The sequence below is a fragment of the Triticum urartu genome, chromosome 3A (genome assembly GCF_056163025.1).
Source record: "Triticum urartu cultivar PI428250 chromosome 3A, HENAU_Tu73, whole genome shotgun sequence".
Lineage (NCBI taxonomy): Eukaryota > Viridiplantae > Streptophyta > Magnoliopsida > Poales > Poaceae > Triticum > Triticum urartu.
In genome coordinates, this window is record NC_141875.1 from 58657346 (window position 1) to 58669626 (window position 12281).

A 12281-nucleotide genomic window follows, 5' to 3' on the forward strand; every position below is an offset into this window, starting at 1 on the left:
CGTGTCTAAGAAAGCGATTGAAAAATAAGAAAGCGATTGAGCCAAAGGTAGGAGCATCTATGGGTGGGCATAAGTTGGAACCCGGTTCTAATACGAGAACCGAGTCTAGTCATTTTTTTCCCTAGCCCATGTATTCTGTACTTGGGTTAAGAGATTTCTTATCACTAGGTATTGACCCAACGTTGGTCATGTTCTTGTGCTTCTTTCATCATCGTTGAAAGACACCAACAACATGATGACTTTGCCGGCTATCCTAGTGTAATTGTTTTTTTTTGGAATATCCTAGTGTAATTGTTGAGGCAATAAAGTTAAACACTGTCGTAAAAAAAGTTAAAACACTACCAGTGTGCCTACAGTGCTCTGGCCCTAGTCTTTATTAGATCCATCGCTCGATGTGAGGGTCTTGGTGTGTCTTTTTTCAATAAGCCGTGTTTTGTAGAGTGTTTCGACTTGGTTGTCCTTATTAGCTGATCCAACTTTTTCTATCTTCAATGAATCGCACGAGCACCCTTGCCCTACGAGGGATGTTCCTAAAGGAATACAGAAAACCAAACTCTTCAATTAGGGCCTCTCTGATTCACAGGATTCTCGAAATGAAGAAACAGAGTGCCATGTCCTCTTGTATTCTACAGGATAACAAAACTACAGAAATATGGATGAAAGAATGTTTGATAGCCCACGAAAAACAAAGAAATTCTACCGATAGGTTTGAGTCGACGTAAAATTTTCTCCAAATGTAGTACAAATGGATCGTATGAAAAAATTTCTAAGGATTTCAATCCTGCGAATCAAACGACCACCATAGGAAAAAAAATCTAATGATTAAATTCCTCCAAAAAATTTTATGAAATTCCATTGAATCAAAGGAGCCCTTAGTACTCCTTTAGTTTTGTACCTAATCCAAAAGAAAACCTCTCTCCAAGTTTTCAAACCAAGCACAGAATGATGTCCAGGTGAACAAGTTTGGTCCACCGAGACTACATCAAACCAAATCTCTAGCAGAAAATGACTGGGACAATACTGCCATCACCAAGGTCTAACAAAAACACACCGCACTGTGTCACCCACTCAGATAGGGATTTCAGATTAACCAAAAGAAAAGTTACACCTAAGATCAGCTGATACGTTTGCAGTTGCAGGTCAATGTGCAGAGCAAGGACAAGAACCACAACATCAGCTTTTGCTTATACGCACATTGTTCAAGTAAAAGAAGAATACATTCCATGAATCAGTTGCTGGGAAGAAGTAAAATCAATCATACTATCGTTGATAACTTCACTCTTCAAACAGTTAAGTAAATTTTTTAACGAATGGGTCCATAGCTCAGTGGTAGAGCAATTGACTGCAGATCAATAGGTCACCGGTTCGAACCCGGTTGGGCCCTCTCTGTTTATTTTTAATTTATTTTCAGACTAACTTCATCAAATAAACATGAGACATTCATGTGGTTTGCCTCTTGTTTTTGTTTCTCATATTTTAGAAATCTCATTTCTTCAAATAGACATGGTAATGGTCTTCTTTTTATAGAGTATCTCTTGTTTTTTTTCAGTCTCAATTCTTCAAATGAACATGATATGGTCATGTGTTCTTTCTTTTGGCCCGCAGCTCCGTAACATGCATCCAAAACACGCTTACATCATTATTGAAAATCCACCCTTGAGGAACCTTTTTCGAGTAATGTATTAGAACATGTGCAATGTGAGTCAAGTCCAAGAAAAATAGTTCTAGACTCCAAACCTAAAAAATGAATGAATTGTGCAACAACTGAGCTGAAGGTAGAGACGCAAGCTTCGCGTATTTCCGGAAAAAAAACTGCATGCTGAAATGGCTTCAACACAAGTTCAGTTGCTTCTAAGATCTCCAAAGCACCAAATTTTGATGATAAAGGTTCCTCGCAAGACAGGAAGATAAAGAAACATCATGCTCTTATGTTCCTTATCTTCCTGTCGGTGTTGGAAGACTTTGAGTTACACTTATTAATTCAAATCAGATATCTAGCAGAAAATGACTGCGACGATACCAATGCCGGAAGAAAAAACTAGACTGGAATACACTGGCCTAGGGATTTCAGAAGAACAAAAAGTAAGCTGCACATCAGATCAGCTGCAGAAAACAGCAGAAGGATGTGCTCTCTTCTGGCACGGCAGCCACAACATCGGCGTTTGCTTATATGCATACTGTTCTATAAAACCAGAATACACCCCATAAATCAGTTGCTGGAAAGAAAGTAAAAATCAATCAATCATATTATCTTTGAGGGTTTGACCCCTCCAGAGTAAGTAATGTAATGTTTGCCATTAATTCTGTGTGAGCTGAAAGTTCGTAATGGCTCCGGTGACTAGTACGAAAAAAACATCAGAGGAAACTCCTCGTAAAAAATATTAACATTCGTGAACTTTGATATGCCCATGATCAGAGTCAGTGCCCAAAACAAAGAGAAGGGAGCATAGAGAACGAATGAAATAGAAAACAAAAATATTTTAAGCACAATGGGTCCATAGCTCAGTGGTAGAGCAATTGACTGCAGATCAATAGGTCACCGGTTCGAACCCGGTTGGGCCCTATCCTACTTTCGCCTTTTTTTCTATTTTTTCTTTTTTTGTTGCTTTCTTCAATTAAAATTAGCAATGATCATATCCCGAGTTTATTCAATAATTTTCATCTCTTATATTGTGATCAACGATGCAGTACTTCTGATGAACAAGCTGGAAAAACATTTCATGGTCATACGATCTTGTAGGAAATAACCTCCGTTCATAACACATATTTGAAAATGGGCGTGGCTAGTAAGTCTCATCTAACCGATATAGTTATAAAAAAACAATCAAGCATTAAAAAATATCGCACGAAACTCCCCGTAAAATGGAATGGCATGAGAGTTAGATGAGATTTTGTTAATTCTCATCCAGATGGGCACTAGCAAATCTGCTTGAAATTCATTCATTTTAAGTCAACATTTAATGTATACTATGACTTATTTATCTCGCCCGCTGAAGACTTGTTGATTTTGTTACAGCACGTCAGATGTTTGTATAAGTAGGGGCATATAAGAAGTTGAAAACCTAGCATCGGTCATCGAGAAATCCAGGTGTGATGAACTATGTGTGTTGTGCTTATTTTATAGTTTACCATTGAAAATTTGGCCGTAAAAGTAGTAAAAGATTTAAACAAACACTAAAAACAGAAAAGCATGTTCGGTCTTGTTCACAGAAAACACCAAACGATTCTAGAGCATTTTCTTTTCAAACCAAGCACAAGATGATCTCCATGCCAAAATGTTTGGACAACCGATTACACTACACCAAATCTCTAGGACACGTCACCAAAGTCCAAAACTTGCACGGACGAAACACTGCATTGGATGCACCACTTATCTAGGGATTTCAGAGGAACAAAAAAGAGATATATGCATGAGATCAGGCTGGTTCCTTTGCAGTTGCAGGTCAGCTGATTCCTTCGCGGTTGCGGGTCAAATTCGCAGAAGCAAGGACAACAGCCACATCGGAGAAGTTTGCATACAGTTCAACAAAGTAATAACACACTCCATGACCCAGTTGTTGGAAAGAAACAAAATGGATCATCTTATCTTGGAGCCCTCCAGCTCCAGGTTAATGTTTGTCAGAACATTTTCTGTATGACCTTAAATTTCATAATAGCTTTGGTAACTAGTACAAAAGAACATCGGCGGAAAACTCCTCATAGTCAAAATTAACACTCATGAACTTTGACATACCCATGATAAGAGTCAGAGCCCTAAACAAAGAGAAGGGGGAATGGAGAGTGAAATGAAATGGATTTTTTTTTGTTTTTGAAAAGAAAATGAAATACAACAATAACTGGAAGTGGCAATCGAGCAGAGCAGAATGGCTGCTCATGTGGCGTCTCTTCTCTCCGAACTCGGATGCCTTGAATTTCTTTCTCAGCTTTATTCTGTTATGGAATCTGGTTATAGACACTCGGCGTGTAGCTCTGCTTGTACCTAAAGTGAATAATCAGTAGTAAGCAGGAGGAACTTGGGTCAGCTGTACAAAGTCATGGTGTCACCGGGTTAACGCTATGCTATCAGGTCAGCATCAATACTCATTTGCAATGCTTTTCCGGGTATCATCAGGAAACATCTCTTAATCTCCCCATGGAACTGGAACCGACGCATTCTTGGGGATTAGCATAGAAGTAGTCCTCTTCCTTGGGCTGGCCAGGGATGGCCCTTCTGTCTGTGGGTTGGCCCATGCGATACTGGTGCGCCTCCTTCACAGCCGCAGAGAATTCATCCCAGGACAATGAACCTCCTTGGAAATGATCCAAAAGTTCAACAAGTTTTGTCCTGTCCAATAAGATGGTCTTGCGAAAGCCACTATACCTAAAACAGAACAGCCAAAAGGTTCATCAGCATAACCCCAAAGTAGTTCTGTTGCCATTAGAAAGCAGACAAACTTATGTTTGTTTCTGATAATCAAAAGAGCACGCAAACTCAAACATTTCTTAACTAATGTAAACATCAACAAAATATTCCGGAGAAGCCAACCTGCGGTGACCTTCGACAAGTCTTGCCATATTTCCATCATAACTGGGGATGAAAACATTGCTTGCTATCGAAACCATGTAGTCCAGTGCTGCCATCTGGGTCGAATGGTTCTGGAATGGCCACAATTCATTGGAAGATAACAGTTTTTCCTTTCTAACCTATTATTAGACAAAGCTGAGAAAATTAACACATGTCTCAGAGAACATTGTAAATGAAAATAGTAAATGGAAGAAGCACTCACCAAATTCGGATAGGCAGCCTTAAGAGCAGCCAACCGTCTTTCACCTCCATAGATTTCACCAGAGGCAATATATATCAACGTATCCTTTGAAAACCCTAGAGCTTTAAGCACTAGAGCAATTTCCTCAGGTGTGAGGGGACAAAGTCCCTGAAGCCTCTTGGTTTCAGAATCGATTTCCTTTTCTTTCCACCATGGATATGCATATCTATAGTTCATAAGTTGATCAGTTGGTTCCTACTGAAGCAGCACATCTATAACACCAAGTAGTAATGCAAAATACGAACCTCATTCTGGTGAGCTCCTCAGTTTCTTTATCGGAACAGCCATGTGTGCAGCCTGAAAAGGAGAGCATGTCCATTTCATAACGCAAGTGAAGCACAACAAATTCCCCACTTCGTTGAAGGGTGGAGATAAGTTTTCTGCCAAGGGCCTCAATCTGTGGAGTGAATCTCAAAGCCTCAAAGTTGACACGGCAGCGCAGCATTTGGAGATGGATAGGAATGCCATTGTTTGCTAGCCGGGCATCCGTTTTATTGAAATGGATCACCTTGTGCTTCCTTGCAAGAGGTAATACCTGCAGCAGAGAAGCTTTCAGGTCCACATGATTTTGAGATTTCCTAACTTTTCAATCACTGCTAAATGCAGCGTGCAGTAAGACAGACATTATTTACCCGCTTTAGGTAGTATGTATCGTTTGACCAGCTGATAGGAGGCATCGAATAAAGTCTTCTCCTAGTTTTTAGCTGGAGTTTCAACGGTAGTGCTTTGACAATTTTTAGTTCATCTCTTAACGAATTAATGAAGTGGTTCACATCAAATATATCTCCAAAATCACTGCAAAGTCAAAATAACAAACTTATTTTGTAATTAAGCAACAAACAATCATGAACATATTTCACAAGGAAAAATGATCCTATTTTACTCTGAGATAAGGGGATGAATGACATTTACAATAGCACAAGGTAATAGCACATGTTTATGTGTTTCCAGGAAGCAATTTTGGACAAACAGCTCGTGTTTGATGTTATAGAAACAGTGTTATATGGGAAATTATACCTTGGATCAGCCCAGAAAGACCTTTTATCCAGTTCAGGGAGCACTAATGTTAGATTCAGATGGCGTGCTATGGTCACCATATCACATATCTGCAGCACACCATTTCATAAGAAAATTAGAATCGCGGCATGTACCCAAACTACGGAGCAAAAAAATAATCTCTTCTAGCTAAGGTACAAACCCCGGCTCGCATTTGATTAAGGCCTCCGTTGCAAGTTACTAGCAGATAGCCATTGCTTCTATAAACTCCTGCATAAAAAAACAAGACCCTAATCAGCGCCAGTGCGCAGTGCCAAGTGCCAACAAAAGGACTGAGACAACAAGATATGTCAAATGTCATTGTTTGGTGACTTTGTAACAAACGATGCAATCAGTGAGGCTGTATGCATCAATGATGCAGAGTCCGGGGGTAATAAAAGCTTCCATTATAAATAAATAAAAATGCATCACTGGATGGAAGCTGCTTGCGTGTTGCGAAATACTCTGTATCATTTGTTATTTTTCAGCAACATAAAGCAGCAAAGGCTCATCTTAATCAGAGGCCAGAGCTAGCTCGGCACATCGAGCGCGCCTTACGATCGGATGTTCCAGTGATGTCATGCTTACAAATCAGCTCTCAAGATAGCATATGAGCAGCACAGGAAAGGAAATGAAGATTGAGGTATGAACACACATTCAGGTCCAGGTTCAGAACAGCCTCTACAAAAACGCAACCACAAATTCAGAACGCTTGCAGCCCCAATGCGACCTGAAGATCCCACGACGGCACAAAATTGGCCTCAGAATCGCCATTTCGAGCTTGCGATCGAGCCGAATCGTCAGAAGAGACGGCGTCGTTGACCACAGAACTGCCGCGTTTGACTCGAGCTCCGCCCAAATCCGGGAACCACCAGCTCGCCCAGATCGCGCAGACTAATTCCACGGAAGGGCAGGGGGAAGCTTCGGATGGGAGGAAGAGGAAGAGGAGGAGGAAGAAGAGAGCACTTACTCCTGGGCACGAGCGCCGGAGGGGAGAGCCGCGCGGCGACCCGGTCCTCGCCGGCGAGCGCGGCCAGGCCGGCCGAGGCGCCCCCGGAGCCGGAGCCGCCCCAGCAGTCCGCGAAGACCCTGGGGCGCCAGAGGCCGGTGATGGACGCCAGCTGCAGGACCGCCGTCCACATCACCGCGCTGGCCACCGCGCGCATGGCCCACCGCCACACCCGCCTCCGCCGCGCCGCCGCCATGGCCACGACCATCTCCCCACCACCTCCCCCGCCGCACGCACCGCTTCTTTCTCCCGACCCCTACGCCCTCGCCTCTCTCACCTCCACCTAACCGCCACCTAGTACCACCACCACTGCCGCTACCACCAGCGGCACCAGCGGCGGGAGGCGAAGGATTAGAGCGGGAGGCGACGGCGTTTATGGGGGGATTAACTACGCCGCCGGGAGCTAGTAATGGCCCCCGTGATTAGTTCAGAACGGCAGCCATTAATAGTCGCTGCAATTGCAAAAAGCTTCGAGCTTTTCGTAGGAAGAGAAGAGATGGAGGGCGAAATGGGACAGGGAGGCGGGTAGGCAGGACGTTAGCATTTGGAGGATACCGGAGGGCCTCCTCCGGTTGGTGGTGGACTAGTGAGTGCTAACCCTGAAACGCGGCAATTATTAATATTCTAATCTCAGTTAATTACTGAAAAAAATCTTCGGTTCCCTCGAAATGCTGAAATCTCCGAGATACTAGATAAGTAGAAATTTGATCATTAATTTGTGGTCAGCTAAAATATCCATGGGAACTAATAAAACCAAGCGTTGGATAAGTGCTTCTCAAGGTAAATTCGCCTATTTTAATTTAGAAGTGTCGAAATATAAAATGATAAATATACATAAGATGCAACTTTGATCATTTATTCATACTACAATATTCCTAGTAAAATGTTCTAATAAATTACGCACTACATATTGGTATTCCTTGATCATATACAAGTACTTTTTTATTAAACACGACAATTAATCAATTAACTATTTTCCAATATTTTTTTGTTTATTAAATGCGGCAATCAATTAATTATTGTCAATCTTTCTTTGGTTGCTCCGGAATGCTGGAGATCGTCAAATTGCAAATTTGATCATTAATTTGTTCTCCATGATATATCTATGGTATCTAATCAAAGTACAGATACTTTTCAAGATAGTTTTTCCTACTACTTAATTTGGAAGTATCTTATCTTTAATTTACAAGTAGTGGCCAAAATTGGAAAAGCTACATGTGTTCAACATGTGAGCTTTTAACCGTTCCTTGGTCATTGCTCGTTAGGCGTTTCCCCTTTTCCTTGTTGTTGTGCGAATTACTCCCTCCATTCCAAAATAAGTGTCGTGGTTTTAGTTTAAGCGACGGAGGGAGTGTAAGTTCTATACTCCATGATCTATACTAAAAGGCACAAACTAATTGGGGTATTTCTCATGCAAACCATCTGAAATTTTTAATCTACTCTTGCATTTTAAAATATGTGTCGTGGTTTTAGTTCAATTTTGGATTAAAACCATGACACTTATTTTGGAGTAGAGGGAGTAGTTTTTATTGCTCATCCATTGATTACGGGGACATGTCGTACCTCTCTTAATCACTCGTACACTTATGTGCTCTTAATTGTATGCAATATCTCATAATTAATGACTCTCATGGTATTTTATTTTGCATACATGGGAATTCTTTATGTTCTTACAAAAAATATTGCATTATATTTAAAAAGATTTTTCCATGTCTTTGCGCCCAGCATGTGCTTGTTACTTGAATTATTTTAGAAAATTGTATTAGAATTTAACCAGAAATTAATTATTGTGTGCATCAGTCCATGCAAAAAGACCTTAGGGCTTTCCTCCTTCTTGGAAAAAAATGAATTTAACAAGAAACATTGTGATGATTGATATATGCAAGTTCGTAATTCTTGAGCCTATAATATGATTAATATTAAAAGTACACGCTTCTTGTAGTTTTATTCCGATATTGTAGATGGCAAAACATGTACATAGACAAAAAATCATGTTTCAGTTACATTAGTTCAACGCACTTTGCATGTCCATGGTTGCTAGTATGTTAAGTTCGGTATAGTACCCTTTTATGTATATATTTTTCTAATACCAATGTCATCTTCAGTGTACACATTTGGCCGTTACTTTTTTATTTGCATGTTGATAGAAAATACAATATAGCATATAATCATATGAAAAGTACAATGTTAAAATTAATAACGAGCGTTAAGTTTGCAAACAAATGTAGGAGCTAAACCGTTTGTCTCCCAACCCTAGCAAGAGGTGATCTTGCCCACCACCACCGCACCCCACCACCCCCACCGCCGCCCCTCCTCCTCCTCCTCCTCCTCCTCCTCTTCCTCCGTGTAGTTTCGGAGCGTCAGGAGGCCCCGATCTACCGGATGGACATGTGGTATCTCCAGTTTGGGGATTTTAAGTATGTCTTTGTTTTCCGCCGCTTCAACCCTTTTCGACAAATGGTGATGGTGGCGACCCCAATTTGTAGTGGGCTAGTGAGTGTTAACCTTTATAACTTTCAAATGTTGAAATATAATAAAACTACTTATTGGATATAAAATACTTTCAAGATAAATTCAACTTACAAGTGTCTAATCTATATACACCTAAGATCAAACTTTGGTCATTGATCTGTATTACACCCACCATTCGATTTTATTAGCCCGCCTCTTACTTTGGGCTAAATTTTGACCTATAAATTTAACTAATAAAATGTAAACTATATGTCACAAAAATTATATCATGGAAAACCTTTTTGAAATACAAATCCAACATATAGTTTGTGTAGCAGATATTTTATATTTATTAATAATATAGATGGTTAAATTCTGGCTCAAAATATGAGAGGGCCCAACTCTTAGTAAAAAAAATATAGTCCCTATAGAACTTGATATAAGACGGTTTTTGACAATGTCATAGACTCTAATAACGTCCTATAAAAATTTACAGAGGTAGTGGATTCTAACAAATTAACGCATACTGCTCCTTGATCAATTACAATTAGTTTTCAAGTTAAACTTGTTGGGGATCGTAACAGAAATTTAAAATTTTCTACGCATCACCAAGATCAATCTATGGAGTAATCTAGCAACGAGAGAGAGAGGGGAGTGCATCTACATACCTTTGTAGATCGCTAAGCGGAAGTGTTACAAGAACGCGGTTGGTGGAGTCGTACACGCAGCGATTCAGATCACGGTCGATTCCGATCTAAGCACCGAACAACGGCGCCTCCGCGTTCAACACACGTACAGCCCGGTGACGTCTCCCGCGCCTTGATCCAGCAAGGAGAGAGGGAGAGGTTGGGGAAGACTCCGTCCAGCAGCAGCACGACGGCGTGGTGGTGGTGGAGGAGCGCGGTATTCCAGCAGGGCTTCGCCAAGCACTACGAGAGACGAGGAGGGAGAGAGGTAGGGCTACACCTTGGGAGAGAGAGACTCGTGTGTTGTGCAGCCACAAATCCTCCACTATATATAGGGGCAAGGGCAAGGGGAGGCACCCTAGGGTTTCCCCTAGGGGGGCGGCGGCCAGGGCAGATGGGATCTCCCCCTTGGGTGACTTGGCCCCCAAGCCAGGAGGTGGGAACCCTAGATGGGGCGCCCCAAACCCCCTGGTCACGTGGGATTAGGTGAGGGGGGCGCACAGCCCCTTAGTGGGCTGGTTTGCCCCCTCCCCTTGGCCCATGAAGCCCCCCAACACTTGTCGGGGCTCCCGAAACACCTTTCGGTCATGCTGATCATCACCCGGTACCTCCGGAACACTTCCAGACTCCAAAACCCTTCGTCCAATATATCAATCTTCACCTCCGAACCATTCCGGAACTCCTCATGACGTCCGGGATCTCATCCGGGACTCCGAACAACATTCGGTAACCGCGTACATACTTTCCCTATAACCCTAGCATCATCGAACCTTAAGTGTGTAGACCCTACGGGCTCGGGAATAATGCAGACATGACCGAGACATCTCTCTGGTCAATAACCAACAGCGGGATCTGGATACCCATGTTGGCTCCCACATGTTCCACGATGATCTCATCGGATGAACCACGATGTCAAGGATTCAGTCAATCCCGTATACAATTCCCTTTGTCTACCGGTATAGTACTTGCCCGAGATTCGATCGTCGGTATCCCGATACCTTGTTCAATCTCGCTACCGGCAAGTCTCTTTACTCGTTCCGTAACACATCATCCCGTGATCAAGTCCTTGGTCACATTGTGCACATTATGATGATGTCCTACACGGTGGGCCCAGAGATACCTCTCCGTTTACACGGAGTGACAAATCCCAGTCTCGATTCGTGCCAACCCAACAGACACTTTCGGAGATACCCGTAGTGCACCTTTATAGCCACCCAGTTACGTTGTGGAGTTTGTACACCCAAAGCATTCCTACGGTATCCGGGAGTTGCACAATCTCATGGTCTAAGGAAATGATACTTGACATTAGAAAAGCTTTAGCATACGAACTATACGATCTTGTGCTAGGATTAGGATTGGGTCTTGTCCATCACATCATTCTCCTAATGATGTGATTCCGTTATCAATGACATCCAATGTCCATGGTCAGGAAACCATGACCATCTATTGATCAACGAGCTAGTCAACTAGAGGCTTACTAGGGACATGTTGTGGTCTATGTATTCACACATGTATTACGGTTTTCGGTTAATACAATTATAGCATGAACAATAGACAATTATCATGAACAAGGAAATACAATAATAACCATTTTATTATTGCCTCTAGGGCATATTTCCAACAGTCTCCCACTTGCACTAGAGTCAATAATCTAGTTCACATCACTATGTGATTGCAATGAATCCAACACCCATGGGGTTTGTTCATATCTTGCTTGTGAGAGAGGTTTATTAGTCAATGAGTCTGAACCTTTTAGATCCATGTGTGCTTTAAAAATCTCTATGTCATCTTGTAGATGCAGCTACCACGCGCTACTTGGAGCTATTCCAAATAACTGTTCTACTATACGAATCCGGTTTATTACTCAGAGTCATCCGGATTAGTGTCAAAGTTTGCATCGACGTAACCCTTTACGACGAACTCTTTTACCACCTCCATAATCGAGAAAATTCCTTAGTTCACTAGTTACTAAGGATAAGTTCGACCGCTGTCGTGTGATCCATTCCTGGATCACTCTTGTACCCCTTGACTGACTCATGGCAAGGCACACTTCAAGTGCGGTACACAGCATAGCATACTGTAGAGCCTACGTCTAAAGCATAGGGGACGACCTTCGTCCTTTCTCTCTCTTCTGCCGTGGTCAGGTCTTGAGTCTTACTCAATATTCACACTTTGTAACACAGCTAAGAACTCCTTCTTTGGTGATCTATTTTGAACTCCTTCAAAATCTTGTCACGGTATGTATTCATTCGAAAGTACTATTAAGCGTTTTTTGATCTATCCTTATAGATCTTG

General features: G+C 42.0%; 1 protein-coding gene and 2 non-coding genes across 3 annotated transcripts; 2 read left to right on the forward strand and 1 right to left on the reverse strand.

Moving 5' to 3' along the window:
- The first annotated feature begins 1312 nt into the window (after window positions 1–1312).
- Window positions 1313–1384, forward strand: TRNAC-GCA (transfer RNA cysteine (anticodon GCA)). The gene has a single exon. It is a non-coding gene; the product is annotated as a tRNA-Cys (tRNA).
- Window positions 1385–2491: 1107 nt separating this feature from the next.
- TRNAC-GCA (transfer RNA cysteine (anticodon GCA)) lies at window positions 2492–2563 on the forward strand. The gene has a single exon. It is a non-coding gene; the product is annotated as a tRNA-Cys (tRNA).
- Window positions 2564–3614: 1051 nt separating this feature from the next.
- LOC125542784 (rhamnogalacturonan I rhamnosyltransferase 1) lies at window positions 3615–7402 on the reverse strand. Its single transcript, XM_048705957.2, has 8 exons — window positions 6811–7402; window positions 6004–6071; window positions 5823–5911; window positions 5438–5600; window positions 5051–5340; window positions 4767–4971; window positions 4526–4683; window positions 3615–4360 (listed from the first exon to the last, which is right to left on the reverse strand). Exons 1-8 carry the CDS (start codon window positions 7055–7057, stop codon window positions 4108–4110), a joined length of 1473 nt encoding a protein of 490 aa, XP_048561914.1. The 5' UTR covers window positions 7058–7402; the 3' UTR covers window positions 3615–4107.
- Window positions 7403–12281: the final 4879 nt, after the last annotated feature.

Bases quoted from the DNA above. Each gene is read 5' to 3' on its own strand.
- LOC125542784 (XM_048705957.2), bottom strand. From the start codon at position 7,057: ATGGTCGTGGCCATGGCGGCGGCGCGGCGGAGGCGGGTGTGGCGGTGG. The intron at 5,601-5,822 runs GTATAATTTCCC...TTGACTTTGCAG, and splicing joins TCTTTCTGGGCTGATCCAAG to TGATTTTGGAGATATATTTG. The intron at 4,361-4,525 runs GTTGGCTTCTCC...GTTCTGTTTTAG, and splicing joins CTTGTCGAAGGTCACCGCAG to GTATAGTGGCTTTCGCAAGA.